This window comes from Drosophila serrata, unplaced genomic scaffold (genome assembly GCF_035046125.1).
Source record: "Drosophila serrata isolate PLE 108 unplaced genomic scaffold, ASM3504612v1 contig_240, whole genome shotgun sequence".
In the NCBI taxonomy this organism is placed as follows: domain Eukaryota; kingdom Metazoa; phylum Arthropoda; class Insecta; order Diptera; family Drosophilidae; genus Drosophila; species Drosophila serrata.
In genome coordinates this window covers 2914662-2939209 of record NW_028257138.1, presented here as the reverse complement: position 1 = coordinate 2939209, position 24548 = coordinate 2914662, and the positions used below count along the sequence as shown (strand labels likewise).

The 24548-nt window shown below is 41.0% G+C and overlaps 2 protein-coding genes across 5 annotated transcripts in view; both read left to right on the top strand.

Moving 5' to 3' along the window:
* The window catches only part of Pkg21D (Protein kinase, cGMP-dependent at 21D), a 202304-nt gene that overhangs the window by 107760 nt on the left and 69996 nt on the right, over positions 1 to 24548 (top strand). The window lies entirely within an intron of this gene.
* On the top strand, positions 34 to 23909 carry drongo (Arf GTPase activating protein drongo). 4 transcript variants are annotated; one of them, XM_086830509.1, is made up of 6 exons: positions 204 to 1373; positions 19904 to 20772; positions 21306 to 21845; positions 22024 to 22218; positions 22277 to 22611; positions 22811 to 23909. In XM_086830509.1, the coding sequence occupies exons 1-6, from the start codon at positions 1204 to 1206 to the stop codon at positions 22850 to 22852; spliced, it is 2151 nt and encodes a 716-aa protein (XP_086686635.1). In that variant the 5' UTR covers positions 204 to 1203; the 3' UTR covers positions 22853 to 23909. The 4 variants fall into 4 exon arrangements, with proteins under 4 accessions (XP_020799115.2, XP_086686635.1, XP_020799114.2 ...); XM_020943455.2 differs by lacking the exon at positions 204 to 1373 and adding an exon at positions 10840 to 10969; XM_020943456.2 differs by lacking the exon at positions 21306 to 21845 and having other exon boundaries at positions 34 to 1373.

Below are 24548 nucleotides of genomic sequence, written 5' to 3'. Positions count from 1 at the left end.
TCCAGCTGTTCGAACCTGAGAATCGATAGTTTCAAAAATTCGATATATCGAGCAGATTTTACTTCCTACATCAGAGTTCCACCGTCTACATGAGACCAAAGGGGAGAATTCCACCCCATGTATCCGTACACGTGTAAAATTTAAGTTATTCAGTAAATATCGCATCATCGATATTACTACAATTTATCGCAACATCGATAGTTTGGCAAAATATCGATACTAGAATCCCCAGCTGTTCGGACGTGAGTAAACGAAAAATTGAGCTCCAATGAGCGGTTGTGCCGCGGAAAAAGTGAAATAGTAGCTTAAAATAGCTTCTGTCAAAGGCTAGTTACGCTGTTTTACGAAAATCAACGCTGCACTACCGGAAAACTGCCGATTGTTGTTGCAAGGGAGCGGCGTCGGAATTTTCGAAGAACTGCAATATTTCCCGTTCTGTTTTCGTTCGTTTCCTTTCGTCCCTCCTTCGTTTGTGTTGTGCCTAATAATTCCGTCTGTGTGTGCGTGTGTCGGTGTGTTAATAACAAACAAGGCAAGAAGCAGCGAAGTGGCGAGAATCTGAGAATCCGAAACCGAATCCCCGAGTTGTGTGGCAACTGCAGTTGGAAGTGTAAATAAATTGAATTTAATGCAACAATCGCAACCGAAAAAAAGTGCAAAGTAAACAATAGCAGATGCAGGCAGTGCAAGCGAGAGCGAAATAGTTTCATTCAATTATCATTGTGCCTGTGTGAGTCCGCGCTTGAGTGCGAAGCAAGGAGAGGAAAGGTCAAGCCGTGGAAAGTTGCGTAAAGAGAAGGAGGCAAAAAGAGAGTTACGTCAGTTACGTTCGGCATTATCCGTTATCCGAATCTCGATCGTGCGTACCCGTAAAAAGCAGGCAAAATTCAGTTCGTTTACGTTTACAACAGCTCCGCGCCCCACGCCGCCTCCTCCTACCGCACCGCCGTCGCCCCCTTTGCCCCATACGCGGCAGAGCGTCATTCCAGCCACCAGCATCCCGATCCCCAGGAGCAGCTGCCCTCGGACACCGAGCAGCTAGCCGGCGGCACCGAAGAGGAGGAGGGAGCGGACACGGAGGAGGAGCGAGCAGGTCCGTTGATCGCAGTAGCACCACCAACTGCACCGGAAGCGGTCAGGGAGGGAGCAAAAGGAGCAGGCGGAACAAAGGACAAGCAGGAGAAACAGCAGGCAGAGACGGAGATGGCTGTGGTGCGCAAGAAGCAGGACGACAAGTACCTGCTGGCCCTGCGGGAACTGGTGGCCAGCGGTACGGGCGGCAACCGTCAGTGCTTCGACTGCGGCCAAAAGGGACCGACCTACGTGAACATGACCATCGGCTCCTTTGTCTGCACCCGCTGTTCGGGCGTTCTGTAAGTACCATTGAGACCTAGATTTTAGACCCTGTTTCTGCGAATTATGCATTTTACGCCTTAGCCCTGGAGGGTGGTCGCCCGGCAACCTTAAAGAACCTTTCTCAATGGGAGTATCTCAATTCCCTGAACGCATTATTACAAAAAAATAAATATAATGGATTTGATTCCAAGATTCTTTTGGGTATATAGTCTAGGATCTATAGTGAAAGTGTATATGTACCTTTGAAGTTGGGATTTAAATCTTTGTTAATTTTCAACAGGCCCTTAAAATCTTTTGGAATATTTACACAATTTCTTTAAATTACTTTTTCGAAATAATTACTGGCACCAAAAAAACAATGAGTTTGAACAGTCAGTTTGAAGAATTTTCTAAAGTTTAATATAATATATTTATTCTGTATAGATTGTATTGTACTTATACATGTCTAACATTGAAAATAAACATAGAATAATAGAATAGAAAAGTAGTAGTATTAGAATGGTATATGGCGATGTACTTGAATTTGCAATAATAAAATTATAGTCTCGTAAAAAGCTTTCCCTACCTTTGAATGTATTCTTCCCTTAAAGTTTCCAGTCACGTTTTGTGAACTTTTATATACTCTTTTTTAAGCACACATGTGATCAATATCAAACCGATTGTATACATTTAAGTGTTTTCCCTAATTAGTCATTCTCAGCCATTAGTGGCAATAATACAAGAAATCGCTGATAAACTTATCAAGAGGCCGTGGCTTCCTGATGTTTACCGGATGGGACTTTGCGAATTTCAGTTTATGTTTGAAGATTTCTAATCACTAAATGGTGAGGCATTGCCCGAACCACTTTTGGTTTATAAATAGATTTGAAAAAATGTAAATATATCAGAAACAATCACCTCGAATCAAATCGAATCGAATCGAGAGCCATGGACCTTTTGCGTGGTCCGTCGTCTCTTATCTGCAGTTTGAACCCATCGCAATTTGAACTCGCTCGACGTCCAATTTTCGATCAGTTGCCGCCGTCGTCGGAGTGGATTGACCGATAATTTCCGCTCGATGCAACGTCCGATCCCTGGCTCCGACGTCTCCCCATTATTATTTTGTGTGAAAGCGAAAGCAATTTCGAACAATTTCCAACAATTTCGCACAATTTGGTTTGGGGTTTCCTTTCCTTTTTCGAAAAATGCAAATCGAAGACAAAAACTTTCAATTGCGCGACATCGTGTCGGCTGCCACATTTGGGGACCAAACGAAATTGTTTTGTCTTTTCTCGTTGGCGACGCTTTCTATTCGTGTTGAGCCACCCACTGGTGGCACTTTGGCTGGCGCCCACCTGGCGTAAGATGAGTTGTGGGTGTCCTTGTCGTGGTCGTTATGCCCCCCTCTTGGAAGTAATTTGGCAAATTGGCTTTGATTTGCGCGCATTACATCTACCGAATTGGGGTCATAACTCCTCCTCCGCAGCTACTGCGTTTTGATTTGATTTACGCATTTCCGGATCAAGGCACACACACACACATTAACATTACATTACCCATGATTGCTCTCTTAAACTTCCGCCTGGCTCAGGTCCAAAAACCCATTCTCCCACGACCCGTGAGTGCCCCAGATTGTGATTGGATTGGACTCTCAATTGGACAGCATGCGGGCTCCTCCGAGTTGAGTTATAATCGTATCTAACTATGGCCAGGTTGCATTGTAGTGTGTGCCCCCCAACTCTTCTCCTTCTTTGGATGACTCATTGCCCACTCCACCTCACCAGTGCTCGGTCTTCGGTCCTCAATCCTCAAGCCTCGTTGCCAACTGCCAAGGGAAACAAATGTTGGCATGTAAATGAAAAGCCGCATAAATGCCGGGGACACAAAACGGGTGCACAGGGAGAAATAAATCAAGTCTATGGAACTATAAACATGTCACTGGCTTTCAGGAGAGACTTCAGGCTTTTGTAGGTACATAGATTTAAATAGAAATTATATGTTTCGAAAGGAAACTCAGATAGACTTTAATATTCATTCCAAAGAATATCCTTGATCAATTTTTACAAGACTTCACCAGAGTAATTTCTCCTACCATTACCATTATTAAACTGTTTAAAACTCCTTACTAAAGGTTCTTTAAACTTAGTTGCTAATGAACCACATAGTTTAGTATGACTTAGGCGATAGATTCACGATCCTTGCACTCATAATTCATGGGTTACCAAGCAAGCACCCTTACTCCTTACGCCTCCTAAAACTTGCTTTCCATCCAACTGTAACCACACACATTTTTCTCCCAGTGCAGCCAAAGGGGTGTGTGTGCTGGGGTACTGCAGCATAAAGGGGACATGGTCGTAGGAAGGGGCGTGGCAGCCAAAGGGAGACAGCACCAGCAGGCGACAACGAACTTCCTGGCTGAAATGCGACTGAAACTGCGACTTGTGACTGCGACTGCGACAAGGGAGCGAGTGCAGGGAATACCAAAGACGAAATTGCTGTGCATGTTGCAGTCCTCCTCCGACCCTCTCTCGTCTGAGTGTGGAATGGATATGGAATCCGCTGCAGACCGGCCGGCCACTTGGATATTGCTTAATGGAGGAAGCGGCATCAAGGAACGAAGGGAAACCAGAGAGCGAGGGGCAGGGTAGTAGTAGAGTATGCCATGCCATGATGAGAATGGGAATGGGAATGGGTATGGGGATCAGAATGGTAACCACCGGGAACTGGGAACTGGAAAGAACTGCGAAGAGAGCGGAAAGAAAACCTGTTCAACGGCTTTTGCCATGCATACTTGAATTTATTTTTGGGTTCGTTGCTGCCGCAACCGCCGTGCCTCCCAATTGCAGACAAATTGTTGCACCTCAATCAAGCAGCAGTTGCCGCCATCTGCTCTCTTCCGTCTCAACCGTTTTTGGTGCCTGGTATCTGTGGCTTCGACTCCGACTCCGACTCTGACTCCGACTCTGGCCAAGAGTTCAAAGCTTGCTGCTGGCTCATAAAAGTCAAAGAAACTTGTTGATTAGATAAGGCGAAAGCAGCCAGCGAGCATGAGCATGAGCATGAGCACTCCGGTGGCAGTCGCACCAGTTGCCCATTTTGGAGCAATGGCTTTGTGAGCCACTTTCTCAGATGGGGCCATGGCTTCGTCATCGTTCCCACTGCGTACACACCACACAGCACTGGTCACTCGAATATGGAGTTATGGGAGGAGGAGTTATGAAGCTAATGCACCTATTTTTTCCATTATTATTTAATAACTTGAGCGTGTAAATTGAATATAATACCAAAGATCACATTAACCCTAAGCAGATGTAACGAATGTCAGTGTGTCATAACTTGGTTTAGTTTCATTTTTAGTTAAATTCTTTAGACAACAAGAGTTGTAAGTTGTACTTCACCTTGAAGTAAAATGTACTTTCTGTATAATATATTTCTTTATCACTTGGTTTGCTTCAGTAAACTTTTGTTTGCTTCCTTTAAGTTTTTAGTTTGTTCCCCTGCTAGCCTTCCTTATCACACTCTTATTTAGCTTTTGTAAACATTTTTATAACTTCCTTTAAGCTCAACATTTTTATGATGTGCGATTTCCTGGATGTACAAATATGTATATGAATGATTCCGAGTAAATAGGTTTAAACTTTAAACAAAAAATAGTTATATCTTAGAAACATTACAAAGTCATCAAAAAGGCGACAAAAATGATTCAACGACGGTCTCTCGAGATTGCAATAACACATGATTATTACTCTCACAGTCTATTGTTTTTCTGATGTAAATATTACAAAACAATTTGATTTAATTAATGTAGTACTAAGTAATTACTTCTTTGAGATAAATTCCCTGTTTTTCGAGCTATTTCCATAACCCTGACTGTGTGTTTGCTGGCTTCTATCTATCGGGAGAGTCATTCTCAAAGGCTACTCGGACTCTGCATAGATGCGTCAGTGGCCAAGTGAACTGTGGACCGAATGCCACCAGTCACTGCTCCCCTGCTCCGCCATGGCTCTTCTCGTGGCATTGCAGTTAGTTGCAGCGCACCAAACTGGGCCAACTTTGGTCGTGGAGCTCTCGAACGTGGAGCTTACAAAGGCTTCGTCGGTTCATATGTAAATTTTGGATTATGAAACAGCATAAACATGTCTGCGTTTGACAGGGGAAGTGGCAGAGGGCCAGGGGAACACACACTTTCACCAGGCGGTGTCAGCTGTGGCCCCTTTACTCTCTCTCTCTCTCTCTCTCTCTCTCTATCTCTCCCTCCCTTTCTGCCACAAAAAAAGGCGAAACAACAAACGAACAAACTACATTAAAAAAAACTAAAAGAAAAGCAGCCAAAAGGCAAAACGTAAGAGCAATTAAATATAAATAACAGAGGGCACAAGAAAACAAATACAAAATAATATATGTGTATACGAGAGAGTGTGCCAGTGTGTAGAGCACTCCCCATTTATGTATTTTTTTGTTGTTAAATATTCAAAATGCAAAATGTCTTTCACACAGCAAACAAATTGGTGTTAAATAAGTATAAGTATTTTAATTAAGTTAACTTTATTAGCGTTTCTTATGGTAAAATATGTTGAATATATATTATTTTGTGATATTTCCACTGGGTATATATTTTTGTTCCGATTCTACTTAATCAGCATCATCAGACGAGTCGATTTAGTCAAAGACCATTTGTCAGTTTGTTCATTTACTGAGATATAAACCTAGATCTCAGAGACTATAACAGATCGATCTGCTAAATAAAGGTTCTTCTAAAGTGTTCACCAAAATCATTAACTTGAAACTTAATTGTACTAGAAAATACAACTTTTAAGCTGGCAAAACCACTCAGTTTTTCTCTCTCTGCATATTCACTCTTCGTGTTCATAGAATCACAGCGAGTGGATTCGAATTGAATTAAATTGAATCTTTTCTAACTCGTTTAACATTTGATTTGAGGAAATATAATGCTTGCGAATCGTTTATAGGTTTATTAAGGAAGAGGAAGAGGAATCGACTGAAGGGGAGGGGACTGGGGGGATTAAGTGATATAGATAGCAATACAGCATTGGAAGGGGGAGGTGGGGGTGACCCGGCAATTACTGCGCAGTTTTGATTCACACACAAAACACTCAGAAAAAAAGGTGTCGTCGTCGCCGTCGTTGTTGTAATTGCTGTGTCTGTTGGTTCCTTTGTTTCGCTTTTTAGTTTCCCCCCTAACCCCACCCCCCAGCCTGTCCTTCATGCAACCCAAACCCATACCGCCCGCCCACCTCCCCCTCTTGTGTGTTTTGGTTTTGGCGTGTTTGCCTTGAAATAGAGATTTCAATTCTATTAATAATGCAGAGGCGCAAAGCGCCGAGCGACAGGCGGTTTGGCTCTCAATATTCCCAGTGCTCAATTCTCAGCTCTTTGCCTTCTGCTCTCTTTATTCATTTTTCGATTCTCAGTCTGGATTCTCAGTTTGTGACTGCAATTCCAATGCGGAAATATGGGGGAAAATGGGGAGTGAGCGGGGCTATATGCCCCAGTTTACACACCAGGCGCCATTTCCTCGGTTCTCAAATGAAACTAGAAAATAAGGGTCTCGACTTTTGGATACCTCATAATCTCATCAATACAATATTTATTCCCTTTCAGGGTATTATATGTTCATTCAGAAGCTTGTAACATGTAAAGGAATCATTTCCGACCCTATAAATCCTATATAATATTGATCAGCATTAACTGCCGAGTTGATCTAGCTATGTTTGACCAAAATTTAATTTTTTTAAAATTTTGAAAATTTTATAAGGAACTAAAACTGTCAAAAAATGGCAACATTTTTTATTTTTTTTTTTACATTTTAATAAAAACTAACACAGAACAGCTTTCCGAACTGAAATTAATGCATTTTTGGCTTAGTTATGGTGATTTTCATGATCAAAGTGCAAACCTTACAATCTTCTGTTTACCGAAGACAGCTTTTTTCCTTCATTCTAATCGAGCTGCCTTGTTTCCTCATACCCTATATACCAAAACAATCAATATACCCTATAAACCCTACAATATCCGTGTACAAACCGCTCAAAAACAGCTGGAGAGGCCAATTAAGAGTGCGGCAGCTACATATATCGCCCGAGAGAACAGAAATAAAAGAGAGAGAGGAGCGTTTCGGAATGGGAACGAAGCGAACAGAAGGCGCCTGTGCCCACACAGAGATTTATGGCTTCTGAGTTGGCCCGCCGCCCATCTTCCATCCATCGGAGCACGCTGTGCCCCTCGATTGCCGTTGTTTCGATGGAATCCTGGGGCGAGGCAGCCATATGGTGGCATCCATATGCAGCGGATCAATGGAAGAGAAAAGCAGCATGCAAAGAAGACTCATAGGATTTTCAATTCAAAAGTCATGTCAGTGAACGGGAAAATGATGCTTAAATAACCGAATAATTGGGCTTTACTTAAAATTTCAGTTTTCATCTAGTAAGAATTTGAAGTATGATATAATTGTCATTTCTGCCCCGCAGATACTTACATTTTCCATAAATGAAATGTGTCTATTTTTTCATTAATTAATTCACTTAACTCATAAAGTGATGTAAAATGGTTCAAGTAATGGCATTGCCATAATAATTAATGAACTATACCATAAAAACATCATACACATGAGTAATTAAAACTCAGGTCAGACCCCAGAAATATGTTCAATAACTCTTTAGGAAACGCTGTAATTAAATTCTAAAAGAATGTGTTATGTTATTCTTCACTTAAACCAGGAATATAATAAGTTATTCACAGTTTCAGTGAAAAGTTCTGAGATAACCAGTAACCACAGAAAAGGGCCAAGAAGATGCCATAATCCGGCTGCCCACGCTGGTTTATTCAAAGAAATCCCTCCATATATCCTCCATCTCCTGCTCTATGTGTGGTCCGTATGAATGGCTCAATGGCAAATGGCAAAATCCGGAGGTCCTTTTTGCATTTTTCATCCATGGCCACGAAAAGAGCTCAAGGCTCATTGGGCAATTTGCAGCTCCATGGCACTGGCTCTGGTTCTGGCTCGGGCTCTGGCTCAGACGATGACATTATTAAAATATTCATAGAGCCCAAGTGGAGGGTCCTCTGTCTCCTCCTCATTCCGAGGCTCACTCCCCTTGGGTGGTGCTGCCAAGTTTAATTTATATTGTGCGACAAACGCGACGACTGTCAGCGAATGCCAAAAGGCGACCAACAGTCACATAAAACAAGCAAAAACACGTAGAGAAATGGGATTTACTTTTATTAATTGTATGACTTAATGGTATAAATTTAATATATGTTCTTACAAGGAATATAAATGTAGCCTTTTCAAACCTATTAATAACATTGTGTCCTTAATTTTTCTTAAAATTCCCTAATTTATGGCTATAGACATAGAATGAGTTTTCTGAGAGCAAGTGTGATTTTGGTCAATTAAAACAGCGGTTTCCTATATGCCCAAGTGACAAATGAATACATAATGCCACAAACTACATTTGTTCACAATTTACACAACAATTCGTAAGCATTTCTTGCAGTGCAGTCGCTCGCCCAGTTCCACATAGAAGTGGCACTTGCATGGGATAAGCAGCGGGGCTCGCTGGACTCGTTTCGGCGCCTACATAACATCTCTTGGGATTGGATTGGAGGAGCAAGAGGAGCAGTAGAATGAACCAGAATGGGAATGGGAATTGGATTTGGATTCAGAGTGCGTGGGATTCCCCTCCATCCATTTGGCCTGGCCTAATTGAGTAACGCTTTAAGAAAAAAGTGCAACGTCTGTTGGAAATGTTTGCAGTTGTTGTGGCTTAGCATAACTTTGTAATTAAAATGCTCCACAACTGGACAACAATTCAGCTTTTTAAGAGTGGGTCAGCGCTTTTTTATCCAGCTGCAGCAAAAAAAGTTCTTGCCAGTTTCCTCTTAACTTGCCTGGTTTTTGCTGCGGCAATTTCCTTGCTTTATGAATGAGCAAGTTTTTTGCAGAATGTGTGTTCTTTGGGTTAAGCAAAAAGCAAGCAGAGATCGGAGCTTAGTTTTATATGCATATATGATAAGTGTTTTTACTATACCACACAATGACCTTGAGTAGCAATTTCCCCCAGAGCTCTTGACCCTGGGATCGTCTTCTCTCCCCCTCGTAGATACATAGATACAAAGATACGTAGATACATAGATACAAAGATACGTAGATACATAGATACAAAGATACGTAGATACATAGACACGTAGAACGTGCCTGCTCTGGACTTTTGCCTTCCGTTCGACTTTGACTTGGAGAGACTTGGAGCCTTGGCTCACTTAGAGTGTTTGTCTAGTCGAGGTCAGTTTCGCACTTGTGGAGGGAATAGAAGGGGAAAAAGAAATCAAAGTTAGCGGCAATTTTCATTTATTTTCTAAAAAAAAAAATACACTCACTCACAGACATCCGTGAGGGTACAGTGAAGTCTTTATAGAACATTAATTATTAAATATACATTCATATTTATAAGAAATTATATATTCCAGAGAACTGCCAATTAATAATGTCCAATTGTCGGATAAATAATTAAGAGGAAAAGACATCAATCAAGTTTTTAACTTGCAGGGGGAAAAAGTGAATAGAAAATGCAAAGGTGATTTTTATCGATTTATAATATCAGACTTTCCTTCTCAATATATTCCTGTAAAGCTAAAATATTGTAAGGTTATAAAGACAATCGATTCTGTTTGGAAAAGAAAACTTATCACTGATGAATGAATATACTCATAAGTATTACTTATGCTTATGAGTATATTTCTTTTATAAATATAACACTCCTATTAGTAATTTAATGGCTCATCAGTGGTTGAAAATATGACTTATTATGTGATCTAATGTTTATAGAAAATGTGTCCCTACACAGTCTTCCCTGTATATGCAAATCTTGCGAGAGATTCCAATGGCCAGGCTTTGTGCCTTCGCCTCGCCTTGTGTGTCACTTGGCGTTGCGGTTTTTGAAATTGAAACCAGGCATCAGCTCGGCACATTGTGTTCTTTATTTTTAGCGCTCGATGAGAGTTTGCAGTGTATACGAACCCAGGGACGAAGCCGCCACCCACAGAGCCTCGTCTCATTGTTGTCACCGCTGATTCATCCAAGCCGCCGTCGTCGCTGCTCTTCTTTTACTTGAGGTCAATATCAATGGCATTCATCTCAGCTTCAGATTCAGCTTCATCTTAAACTAAAACCTCTGTACTTGGTGCGTGCTTTATGATGCTTTATGTGGATCTTTGTTTTTACCAAAGAGCAAACAAAGCAGTTGCGGAAACAGAAACAAAGTCACTGATCTGAAGCTTAATTGGCCACTTAATGGACGCCCTTCGATGACTGCTTGTTGATCGAAATACCCTTCTGGTTGGTGTGTCTGAAGCGAGCGAGGCTTTTGGGGGCGTGATTCCGATTCCCTATTCCGTGCTAATATTAATTCCTGGTACGACAACGTCCCCTTGACTCTCACTTATCGCACTTGTCGTCGCAATTTGCATGAATTCCGCTGAAACGCATTTCGCCGGACTTTTCCGGCGACGGCTCTGGCGACAGTCGCATTCCGAGCTCGTCACAGTTAGCAGTCGGCACTCGACACTCAACACCCACAATTCATCAGTCAACAGTTGCCGTTTAATCCACCAAATAGTGAGTTGTTATAAAGAAGTTCCCTGGAAAATAGGTTCCTTAAAAGGCTAAACAGGATCCAAGATAATCGTGTTAAAACTGCAATTGCAGAACTGTTAAAATGACGGTTTTTTGTATTAGAATACACCAAACTCTAAGAGTGTGTAAATCCTTACAAATACAAATGTAACATTAAAAGGTTTTTCTCTATTAAATAGTATTCACAGCGTGCTCATTGAACGCAGGCATTGAAAGTAATTTAATTCAACTAAAAACAAAAAAGGAAGCAAAACTTCGTCACGCCGAAGTTTGTATACCCTTGCAGATTACAATTCGATCACTAGGAATTAACACAATGAATATTATATATATTTATGTTAAAAACAATTAAGTAATGCCAGCTTTTATTTCATTTACATATACATTGTTTTTGTACAGTTTTATATTCGCCGTTTTTTTTTTTTTTAAATCTGCTAAAAACTGAAAGTTTTCATTATTTTCTTACAATTTTCCGATTATTCCTATGGCAGCTAGCTATATGTACATATATATACATATAGTCCACCGATTCGCCATGCTCCGACTTATATACAAGTAAAATTATATAAACAAATTACTCCATAGCTTCATTTAAATAGCTTGCTCTTAAATTTGTTCCAAAACAAATCTCGCACATGTGCACATATGATTCCCAACTCGTTTTAACATCCCTGGAACGAAGTGCCTTCTGCCGGCCAAGTCTTAGAAATGTGTTGTGTTACAAAAGTTGCAAGTCATTGTTTATTAGTGTTCAAAGTTAGTTACTGATCCTACATACTTACTGGTCATAGATACTTAGTGTTCAGAGTTACTTACTGATCATAGTTAATTACTGGTCATCGATATTTACTGACTATAGTTACTTAATGCTCATAGATACTTAGTGTTCAGAGTTAATTACTGGTTATAGATAGTTATTGTTAATTAATTTTAGGGATTTATCACATATTTTTTTACTAACTCAAATTCTCATTATTCCAAAATAAATAATGAGACCTTCCCTACGCTTCTCAAAAAAAAACAAATTTTGTTTGCCTCTCTTTTACTTTCTCTCTCAAAAATAATACTTTCCTCGCATTCACTGTCTCTCAAGAAAGTGCCCTCCTCTGCGCTTCTCAAGCAGTGTACTTAAGCACCGTAGCAAACACAATTATTTTTGTTCTTCTTCTTGAAACTATAAGATTCTAATTAAATGTGAGTTTAAATCCAACCTTTGGCTATTATAAAATCTGTGTTAAATCCCAATACCAACTCCGTGGCCTTGTTTCTTGTACTCCACCAAGCCTGCAGAGAGAGTGTAAGTAACAAATTATTTAACTGCTTTGGGGTTACATGACGATCTTGAGATTTAAGAGGCTGTTTATGTGGGAATATTTAAGGGGATCATACATACTTACTGGTTATAGATACTTATTGATCGTAGTTACTTATTGGTCATAGATACTTAGTGTTCAGAGTTACTTACTGCTCATAGTTAATTACTGGTCATAGATATTTACTGATTATAGCTACTTAATGCTCATAGATACTTAGTGTTCAGAGTTAATTACTGGTTATAAATAGTTATTTTTGATCAATTTTACGGATTTATCACATATTTTTTTACTTACTCAAATTCTCATTATTCCAAAATAAATAATGAGACCTTCCCTACGCTTCTCAAAAAACAAAATTTTGTTTGCCTCTCTTTTACTGTCTCTCACAAATAAAACTTTCCTCACAATGTCTATCTCTCAAAAAAGTGCCCTCCTCTGCGCTTCTCAATCAGTGTACTTAAGCACCGTAGCAAACACAATTATTTTTGTTCTTCTTCTTGAAAATATAAGTATCTAATTAGATTTGAGTTTAAATCCAACCTTTGGCTATTATAAAATCTGTGTTAAATCCCAAGGTCAACTCCTTGTTTCTTGTACTCCACCAAGCCTGCAGAGAGAATGTAAGTAACAACTCATTTAACACCTTTGGGGTTACATGACGATCTTAAGATTTAAGAGTTTGCTTTAGACAAATCAAGAAATTAAAGATGATTTGTAAACAGAGAATTATCTTTTGTATGGCAGCTTTATGATATAGAAGTACGATTTTCATAAAACTTTGGACAAAATTCTAGATTAATTATATATCAAACTTGATGAAAATCTGTTAAAAACTGGAAAAGTTTTCAAAGTTAGTAACTGATCATACATACTTACTGGTCATAGTTACTTACTGTTCAGAGTTAATTACTGGTCATAGATACTTACATATCATAATTACTTACTGGTCATAGATACTTACTGATCATAGTTATCATATCATCATATATGATTCCCAACTGGCTCTAACATCCCCGGAACGAAGGTACTTCTGCCGGCCAAGTCCCAGAAATGTGTTGTGTTACAAAAGTTGCAAGTCATTGTTTATTAGTGTTCAAAGTTAGTAACTGATCATACCTACTTACTGGTTATAGATACTTATTGATCGTAGTTACTTACTGGTCATAGATACTTACCGTTCAGAGTTACTTAATGTTCATTGAAACTTATCGATCATAGTTAATTACTGGTCATAGTTAATTTCTGGTAATATTTCTATAGATCGTCAGATTTTAGCTATCTATAATCCACCGATTCGCCCACTTATTTACTAGTAAAATTATATTGAAGAATTACTCAACAGTTTCATTTAAATAGCTTGCTCTTAAATTTGTTCCAAAACAAATCTCGCACTTCGATCAATCGATCGAATTGAAAATCGATCACAAGCATTTATTTGAAATTGGAAAGCTAAATGAATCCCTTACTGTGTTAAAAACTTCTGAATAAGATTATAATACCTTGCAAGGGTATAACGAATTAGTAGGAAAAATGATAAATGGTCTTGTTTTTCAATTTCCAAATTGATTCCAATGTGAATTTATGAGATCTTTGATACACAGAGATTTTTATTGGCACCATTAAAGCCACTCGCTGGCTCTTAAGTTAACCTTAGAAAGTGTTTTGGTTTGCAGAGAAGTAAAATATAAATTAGTCCAAGAGCTGAGTGGTCATAAACCAACAGTAATAACTGTTCCAGTGGTCTTTGCCCTCCCAAATATATATACATATATATTTATAATATAGCTTGGGGCAAGGTCTCTGTCTCAGCTTCAGTTTCCCTTGGGTTTCGAAATCCCGTCTCTTCTGCGGGGTTCTTTGGAAATTGACTAATTGCCTGCCCTGGGGCCCAGCAAGCAGAGTGAATGTGCTCTGTCTCAGACACTATATAAACCATATACACTCTGTATACTCTATATATATACAAGATATATATGTATATATGTGATTGCAGTGAAACTGCTGAAATTGGCACCGCTCTTGAAGCCCCTGATAGTCGCGTTTCTTTCTTTCGAAACCCATGACTCATGGGGAGAAATGGTATTAAATTTATTCACAAGAAATTGCGTAGAATGATTTCTTGTTTTGTTTTCAGTCTCTGTTTTGTGTTTCGCATTTTTATAGGGTATTTGTTATTATTATTTGCATACTCTACGAGCGTATACTAAGTACCTGCTGTGCACTTTAAATTAATGGATATTTTGTTTGCATTTTGGTGTGAGATTGAAAGACTTTGTAAACAAACAACAAATGAAACTTGAACTCCAATTGACTAAATTATTATAAAGTTAATATTTATAAAGGGAAAAGTATATAGTACTGATTATCATGAGTTAAATGGTCGTAATCAATGCTGTTGTCAATAAAAAACAATAATAATCAGGCAGGGATTTGGTGATAGGAAATTGCGTTGTCCATATGTCCTAACATTGCTATTAGCTATCAGAAAAAAACAAAGCCCAATAAATATCTATCTATCTATCTATTAGATATACATTTCCTTAATTGGCAAGGGTATCAGCCTGGTCTAGACCACTTTTTCTTGGCTTTTTCGTGCGAAAACAAAAGTTCAATGTGTGGAGGCGCTTGCCGCATAGTTAAGTTATTATTTATTGTCATAATTTCTGCCGTGTTTTGTATTTACTTTTGCCTTTAGCCATGTATTTCTGCTGTTTTTTGCTGATTTTTGTTGGGTTTATTTTTTGCACAATGGAAAAGCCCCGAGCGGGTTCCCTCAAAGCTAAATGTTATGTGGTAGGTCCGATTTCGATTTCGATTCCAATTCCGATTTAACTCTGGGTTTTGTACTCAAAGTACTCATTATTTGTTTTGCTTCTTTGTGTGTGAGTCTCTATCAATGCACATTTTGCTATTGCTTTTCGGGTAATTCGACGGGTTTTACTTTTGTTTTTGTTTTGAGCGAAGCGAAGCGGTCTCTCAGTAAGTTGATTTTTCATTTTCCGTTTATAGTTTTTTGTATTTTTATTTTTTGTATTCACGCTGAGTGCGCAAAATGCGCAAAAAACAAGTTTTGCACTTTTGTAGCAAACATTAGAGTCTGTGAGTGTGTGAGTGTGTGATTGTAAGCTAAGCTTTTTGTTTATCTGCATTACAGTCTCTGCCTCAGTCTCAGACTGGGACTGTGTTTGTTTTAATTTTCGTTGTATCCACTTGTGCCAAGCACGGAGCTCGAAACCGAAACCCCAGAGATCCGAGATCTCTTATGACGAGAGACCCATCATCCGCCGGAGACTGGAACTGAGTGAATGAAGGGTCTCTGAAGGGGGTATGTGTGTCACCAGTGTGTCACACAGCTTAGCATAAGTGACTTGGCACACCTGTTGTAACCTTCTGCCATAAAATAGACCCATCAAATATGGCAAAATTACCCAAAATGCCTTGTTGAAGCAACGTACGTTTGTAGTCGAAGTTCGTTAACAAAAATATGATGGGGTTTTCATGGAAAACAAGGAAGGTATTTAACTTAAGGAAGCCAAAGTTTATATACCCTTGAAATTGGATCAATTGCGGAATTCGAAAACATGCATTGATTTTAATTCGGAAAACTGTTCTGTGTTAGTTTTTATTAGGTTAATAAATCTGCATATTAAATTTAATATTATTACAATTTTAACGATGTAACTCTTTATAAAATTATGAAAAAATTGGCAAAAATTAGTTATTTTTACTACATGCTTAGATGCTGATCAAGAATATATATGATTTATAGGGTCGGAAATGATTCCTTCCCTGTGTTGCAAGCATTTGACTGAACCTATAATACCCTGCAAAAGGTTATAAAAATGTGGTGTTTCAAAGGTGTAAACTAATGGCCACATTTGTAGCAATGAGAGTGGAATATGTGGATTTAAATTGAATATATTTTAAGTCTTTTAAATGCCAAATGCAAAACTATAACTAGAACAAAAATAAAGATTTTACCGCATTTAACATTAAGAAATCGATATTACCGCAAAATGTTATTTATTCTCTTTAATTATATATGCTGATATTTCAATGCAAAATATCAATTTACTACAAAGATAGATTCTCCCCGTTAAACATCCATTTACTCATAATTTCTACCACACCGTATAAGAACTTAAAACAAGTGAAATTGACCAAATATTCTGGTTTTTATTTTGAAGAAATGAGAGCTAAGGAATTTTTGAATTGCGTCACTCGCTTGAGTTCCATAAAAATGTTGATTAGTCTGGCAAAAAGCATTCAATTATCAAGAGAATAGATAAGAAATTAAACAGAATTAAAAGAGGGGAACTTACTCATAGTCAAGCAGTAAAGAGGTCTCAGATCACAGAGACTTCCCTTTGCCCTTTTGGGCACCCCGGGCCATGACCTCACCCCAGGTGTGACACAGTTTTTCCAATTCCGAATCAGAATCCAGTTTTCAGCACTGCTGCTTTTGTTGACTTCCAATTAGCAAAGGCACTCTCCGGCTCTCATTGCTCCCCCCCCCCCAGAGTGTATTCCACTGATGAGTGTACAACGTACAATGGGTGTGTGTGTGGGGTGTGTACGGAGTATGTACAGTGTGTACGACGAGTGTTCGCCTCTCAATTAGCATTGCTTTGCTAATATTGAACACAACGCCCAGGGAAGAGGGGAGAGCTTCAGCTTGCACTGAGAAACTCAAGACTTTTTACAACTGAGACCCAGAAAAACAATGCCTTGCATCCTGTTTAAATAATTTGCGAAATGGAATCAGGTCTCAAGAATTAGAACCCAAACGAGAGATTGAGATGGACAGAGGCAAGGTGTTAAGATGATATTCACAAAACAAAATAACAAAGAATACAATTTGAGGTGGAAAATGTATTGCATTTGAAGTGCTTTGAGTTATTTTTTATGTTCAGCATTTTAGGGAACAAATATGAGTACAGTATATAATCTGTAATTATACAATTAATTAATTATAATTATTATAATTTCAGTCAGAAACTTGTGACGCTGTGATATATTCTCTTGATCAGCTTTAACACCCGAATCGATCTAGCTATGTTTAAGAAAAATTTAATTTTTTCAAAATTTTCTAAGGGGTTGAAATGTTCAAAAATTGCCTAATTCTTAAAATTTTTTACATTTCCAATTGAGTGCGCAGATTTATTACCATAGTAAAAAGTAGCATAGCTTAGTTATGAGTTTTTTAAACTTTGATTTGTATTTTTTTACTTGTCTTCAGTGTAAGAGCAATTTGTTTCTAAGTGATTTATTTCCCAGAATTTCATTCGGAAAACAAGGCTGGGGATAGCACCTGCTCCCTTACCCACTTCCCCCTCGTTTATTGGGTTTTTCATCGCATTAACAAAGGCAGCAGCTGCATGGAAATTTGCAGTCATTACGATGGCTGTGATTGTCAATTACCTCGGCCTCCGCCTGTGCCTCCGGTCGGTAGCTTTGCTTCCAAATGCAACCCATAAGTGGTGGGCGTGGTTGGGGCCTCCTAATGCCACCACTTCTCTCTCTCTCTCCCTCTTTTTCTCTCTTTCTCCCTCTGCCACCGGCAACAACTTTCACTTTCTCCGCCTCTGCGGCTGCGGATTTCAAAAATAGCTATGCCACAGCCACTGCCAGTGCCTCGGTCTCTTGGCCGTTGTTTCTTGTTGCCACTTACAGCTGCTGCTGTTGCTGCTGTTGCATCCACACCCTCGCCTCCCACACACTTGCCACACCCCGAAATGCCCTCACAAACTGCCTGTGCGTGCTCTCTGGCCACTCGGACAACTGCATCCACTTGGGCCACTGAGTGAGTGAGTGGAAAGAAAACACATCACGTACCATCAGCGACTGGCTTAATCCGGCCAGAGGCAGCTTGATATTTTAATAGGATTGTGAAGAAGGAGGAGGGATTAGGAGCAGCAGCAGCCATAAATTAAGAAAGCAAATCTATGCATTTAAATGCCACCTTTGGTTCACTGGTTTTGTGTCTTTCAATTGTAAAAAGAAACGAATTAAGATGCCTAATCAGCACATTTTCCATATGTTAGAGCTCAGTTAGCTCTCATTTCGAGTGTAACCTCATTATAATGACTAGCTATTGGTTAACAAAACACAATAGATTGCGATTAATTGTAATTTCTCGAGTGTTTTTCAAGTGCTCTTCGATAAGATTGTGCCCGGGTTTTGCAGGTTAAGCACACTCATTTCTGGCTGTGTAGCGATGGTGTGTAAGGTCGAGTAACCTCCTGTTGCTGCGGCATCTGGTTTCCGCTCGCAGCAGCAGCAGCTTCACAGATCATTTAGCCGCCGGCGGATGTCGTCCTCCTCGGCCTCAGCTGCTCTCCGATCCGCTCCGGTGGTCATGGGTCAGGAGGAGGTGGAGCTAGCTGCTTCACTTCGATCCACTTAACGCCGGGTGAGAGTTGATTGTTTTTCGCTGGTACGCCACTCAAAGACTTCCGCTTCCCCATCTTTCCCTCTGGAGTTCATTTCAGAGCCTCTCGGATTGGAAGCACAATTGAATTAGGAATGGGTAGAGGATGGAGACGGACAGGATGGCAAAGACAAAGGACCTCATCCGCTCGGCTGTTAGCTCAGAGAAGATGGTACGGATGCCATTAGGCAGCAATCAGCAGCTCCTTCATGTGCCACATCAGCTTCTCCGGTTACCCCCATACCCCTTACTTTCATGTACTTGTGGAAAATTAGTAAAAATATATGTCATTCTCAATGACTCTTCTAAATCCCAAAAATATACATATATTTGTATATACTGGAGCTATATAATGCTTCACTACCATTCAGACTTATTAATACGGTTGCTTGTTTCTGGCAATAAATTATGATACCTTGGATCCATAACCTATTAAATTATAATAACAATGGAAGTACATCCTTTTCTTTAGATAGCTCAGTGCATTGCAGGGTATCTTCTCTTCGTTATACCATAGTTTGTTGTATTTTTGTAGGAACCGGCAACCAGTTAACCAGCTTCCAACTAGCGACATGCCAAGCCAAGCTAGCGACCAACTGAAGCCAGTGGAGCGTTCATGTGAAACGTCCAGTTTCTGGCCCCCAGCTTCTTCTTCCTCTAGCCGGGCGTATTTGGCCATCATTGGTGTTGCTGTTGCCATGTTGTGGCCAAGTTGGAGCTGTTGTTGCCAGCAAGTTGTTGCCTTTGCTGCTCGTCGTGGACTCGTTTCGTATCGGGAAATTCGTGAAAAGCCGAAATTAGCCGTCGTTTGCGAGTCGAATTTGCTGGAAAAACTCTCGCACCTCACACTCGACTCGTGTGGTGTGTGTGTGTGTGTGTTTATGGGTTTCATTTTCCATGCCATTCTGGCCACTCCAACCAAGTGCTCCAATTGCCATCGGTGGGGGCGCCCCCAAGGCCGAGGCAATTAATTTGCGCAATTAAGTGAAATTGAACGCCCATTTGACGGGTCATTCGGGGTGGCAAGTGGGTCAAGCTGAAGCCACCACCTGACCACCAGGGTTAAGTAGGGGGAAAATCTTGAGCAATTTCCCTAGAAATTACTTGTAGGTATATTACTTTGCCCCAAATTAAGTTGCAAACTTCATTTCAACTTCCTGTCGTTTGCAGACGCGGCCTGACGCCACCACATCGAGTGAAATCCATATCGATGGCCACATTCACACAGGACGAGATCGACTTCCTGCGCACGCATGGCAACGAGCTGTGCGCCAAGACCTGGCTGGGCCTGTGGGATCCGAAGAGAGCTGCCCACCAGCAGGAGCAGCGCGAGCTGATGGTCGACAAGTATGAGAGAAAGCGCTACTACCTGGAGCCGGCCAGTCCGCTCAAGTCCCTGGCCAATGCCGTCAACCTGAAGTCAGCTCAGAGTCACTCCCAGAATGGCCATCACCAGCAGCAGCAGCAGCAGCACAATGGCTATGCCAGCATTCATCTGACACCGCCGGCGGCCCAGCGCACAGCAGCCAATGGCCTCCAGAAGGCCAACTCCACATCGTCCAACTCCTCCTCCTCGATCAGCAGGCCGCAGCATCATCATAATCACAGCAGCAACAACAACAATCACGATGCCTTCGGCCTCAATGGAGGCGGTGGCGGTGGCGGAGGACTGAGCAGCCTCAACAGCGCTGGATCCACATCCACGGGCGCCCTTTCCGACACCAGCAGCTGTGCCAGCAATGGCTTTGGCGCCGACTCGGACTTTGTGGCGGACTTTGGATCGGCGACCATATTCGATGCCACATCGGCACGCTCGGCGGGATCGCCGGCCGTATCCTCGGTCTCCTCGGTGGGCTCTAGCAATGGCTATGCCAAGGTGCAGCCCCTCAGGGCAGCTCACCTCCAGCAGCAGCAGCAGTTGCAGCAACAGCAGCAACAGCAGCAACAGCAGCAGCAGCAGCAGCTCCTTAATGGCAATGGACATCAGGGCACGGAGAACTTTGCGGACTTTGATCATGCGCCCATCTTCAATGCCGTGGGTAAGTGTGACTCTTGCTTGGATCCTTTGATCCTTTGACACTCTCCTCCATTAAACAGCTGCCCCTTCAAAAGTATTTAGTTTCTTTTCCTTGGAATCCCTTCGTTTGAAAAGCATTTCTAGATAATCATTAATCTATATTAACTGCAAATTAAAAATTGATTTCTATTTATTCATTTTTGGTATAATTTTAAAGAGTAAAGCTATATTTTCGATAGAGTGCGTTCAGCTCAAACTATTTTTTCATTCTTTCCACAAAGGAAATAGAATTTATTCATTTTTCATAATGAATACCATAGAAAGTGTTTCAAAAGATTGCCCCAAAATACTTTGTAAGCCAGAATGAACATCATCCTACACTCCTTTTGCTGCCGCACCCGCTGCTTGAGTCCTCAGCAATGCAATGGCCTTGGCTTTCGGCTTCCTGTAGCTTTCCACAGCTCTCCTGCCACTTCGAACATCACCACAAACCACGTGACTTCTACAAATCGTAGCCACACTTTCTCTAACCTCTCTCTCCATGGCTGCTCCCAGCGGCATCAACGTTCCACGATTGGGTCAGCGACTGGAGCAGGCGCGGCTTCCATGATCCCTTTGACGATTGCGATGAGCCGTCACCGCCAGCACCTGCACCTGCAGTTTCCGTTGCAGTTCCTCTGCCAACCGTCCGAGAGGAACCGGAACTGGCCTGGAACTTTTGGCAAGAGGAAATGCGGATAGAGGTAGAGCGAGAGCGAGAGCGAAAGCGGGAGCAAGAGTCGCAGCAGACAATGAGTTATTCCACCTTTAGTAGTCCACGCTCCTGCTCCTCCAGCATAGCAGAAGCGCCGCCTACGCCACTGCCTTATTCGCCCTCGAATCCCTTCCTGCCCTACTTGGTGAACCAGGAGCAGCAGCAACAGCAGCAGCATCATCAGAATCCTCCAGAGGAGCCACCTGTCTCCTTCTCGTACATGTTGTTCAGCTCCATTTCGAGCAGCTCCCACGAAGATCAATATCGAGATCAAGCGGCGGCGGATGATGGTCAAGAATCGAATATTTTAAATGCCAATTTCCATGATTTCTTTACGTGGAGTAAGTCCTCGGCCTCGTCCTTGAGTTTGCCTTGAGTTTTTGAGTTCAGTTTGCATTTTTGGCTCGTTTTTCTGTGTTTATATTGATGCTTTGTTTTGGTTGATGATTTTTGTTTAAAGCCTCGAAATATAAACATTGCCAGCAGTTATCTAACTCCATTCTCCACTAACTCTTGCAGGCGCTCCCTTGCAGAACGGTGGCAGCCATGCGACGACAAGTCCTCCAAAGAGCACAACTGCCATGGCGCCCAGCGAGGATCGGTACGCTGCTCTCAAGGATCTCGACGAGCAGCTGCGCGAACTGAAGGCCAGCGAGGCCAGTGCCTCAGAGGCGCCCACGGCCACCAATGGCCATGCAGATGCCTTTGGTAGTGGTGAGTCCAAGAAGTGATCTCCTTTAAGGAAACCTCAAATAATATTGTATCCTTTCAGCCCTCAACAACAATCCAAATCCCTTCAAGAACCAGCAGCAGCAGCAGCTTAGCAGCCATGTGGTGAATCCATTCCAGCACCAACAGCAGCAGCAGCAGCAGCAGAATCTCTATGGCCAGTTGACTCTCATACCAAATGCGTACGGCAGCAGTCCCCAGCAGCAAATGGGGCATCTCCTACAGCAACAGCAGCAGCTCCATCAGCAGCACCAGCACCAGGCCAACTTCTTCAACTTCAACAACAACAATGGCTTTGCCCTCTCCCAGGGCCTGCCCAATGGCTGTGGCTTCGGCAGCATGCAGCCGGCTCCGGTGATGGTCAACAATCCCTTCACAGTGAGTATGATATCTCCTGCTCTGCTGACTAATCCAGGATAGAAGCTTGTCTTGGAAATAAAGAGTATAATTTTCTTCAATAAATATTTAATCAAGTACTGGAACGTCCTGATTAGTCAGTGAATTACCTCCAGCAGGATCTGGTTAACTCCAGATTGATGTTAAACATCTTACTTATACTTTCTATTTCCCCTCCCAGGCCAGCAGCGGCGCCATGAACACGAACAATCCATTCTTATGAGACTCAACAGGCCGGGAGAATCCGCCACCGCCACTGAGCCGGCACAGGCACTGAGCCAGCGAACAAAAGGAAAGGGCAGAGGACGGAGCCGAACCGAAATTAGTCCATTTTACGAACAATAGCGTTAATATATATTATACATAATACACGACGCCGGAGAGGGGTAGCATTCTCGCTCTCCGTGTACATAGCTTAAATATGTACACGCCGAAGGCTCCGCGCGGGCGTTGATATATTCTTTTACATGGTAACTCTACTCTAACGTTTACGGATACGGATACTGATGTGGATATTTGTATTTACACCCGTTGCCCCCATAGAACTATGTATCTCTCTTTCTACTTGTACTAAGCGACCACACACTACACACCTTCTACCATCTAAATATATCCGTCCAAGTGACGGATAAAGTTGGAAAAATAACTCGCGATCCCGTATATTCCATGTTATTTGTTTAATATGCTTGTCCTCTGTAGCCTGTCCTCCCACTTGTCCCTGTATCTGTCCCTGTCCCTTTTTTTTTTGTCAATTTTTGTTGCGATTAAGACTTTTGTCAGTTATTAATTGTGTGGCCTTAATAAGATTGTAATACTATATATTATGAAACTATTATAAACACGTACTAAACTAAACATAACACAGATACGGATACAGATACAGAATACGGATATATTTATATATATATGCTTTTGTACCTAATGAATTTGCTTCTTGTTTTCATTTGCTAAAATCGCTGGCAATTCGCGTGCTAAGATATATATGAACATAAACATGCTTGTACGTGCGATATCGGGCATTGCAGAGATAGCTGAAGACACTATAGACACTGTACAGATATTGTCTTGGCTGTAAGCCCCGTGTAAGCCCCGTCATTAAGCCCAGTCCCCACCCATCCATCGAACCGAATCGAATCCATGACTCCTCCACATGTATACATTGATAAGAAGCAAGAATTTTTCCATTTTTAGCCTTAACGTGTCAAACAAACATTATCAAAGCCTTAAAGTTATATTTAAACTACGAAATTTCAATAAAACAAATAAGAACGCTAAGCCTATGGCATAATTATTATTATTTTTATTATAATTATAATAATACCCCTTTGTAATTCTTGTAATCTTTTCCAGATTGCATTTGTTGGTTTTTGGGGTTGAATAATGCAAAACGAGAAAGGAAACTAACTTTGGTAAACCGAAGTTTATATACCTTAGTAGTTTTCAATTAATTTATAGGATCGAGTCGGAAATCGATAAGCGATATAGAAAATTATTAAAAAAAATTATCTTGTCAGATATGGCTCGATCGATTCGGCTTTTGATGCTGATCAAGAATATATATGGTTTATAGGGTCGAAAATGATTCCTTCACAGCGTATCCGCCATATCAGTTAACCGCCAAATTTGAATTTGAATTAAATAGTCGATTATTTGCCGCCACGCAATTAATCGATAAGTTTCGATAACGATAAATAAGGTTGACAAACTAGCTATTTTCTAGCCAGATTTGAGACTTAGCTACAATATAGCTAAAGTGACAGCTCTGATTTCACCTCTTGCACTAAAATTAATCTGCTTGCTGCGGTTTCTGTTCGCCTGGTACTTCAGATCCAGAAATTAAAGATTTTTAACTGAAAATCAAAGCTTTGCTTTTGCCTACAACAACAACAAACAACTCTTGTACTACAACAACAACTCTT

Coding starts and splice junctions, on each gene's coding strand:
- drongo (XM_086830509.1), top strand. CDS start 1,204: ATGGCTGTGGTGCGCAAGAAGCAGGACGACAAGTACCTGCTGGCCCTG. Junction 22,219..22,276: donor TGCAGATGCCTTTGGTAGTG/GTGAGTCCAAGA, acceptor GTATCCTTTCAG/CCCTCAACAACAATCCAAAT. Junction 22,612..22,810: donor TGGTCAACAATCCCTTCACA/GTGAGTATGATA, acceptor TTCCCCTCCCAG/GCCAGCAGCGGCGCCATGAA.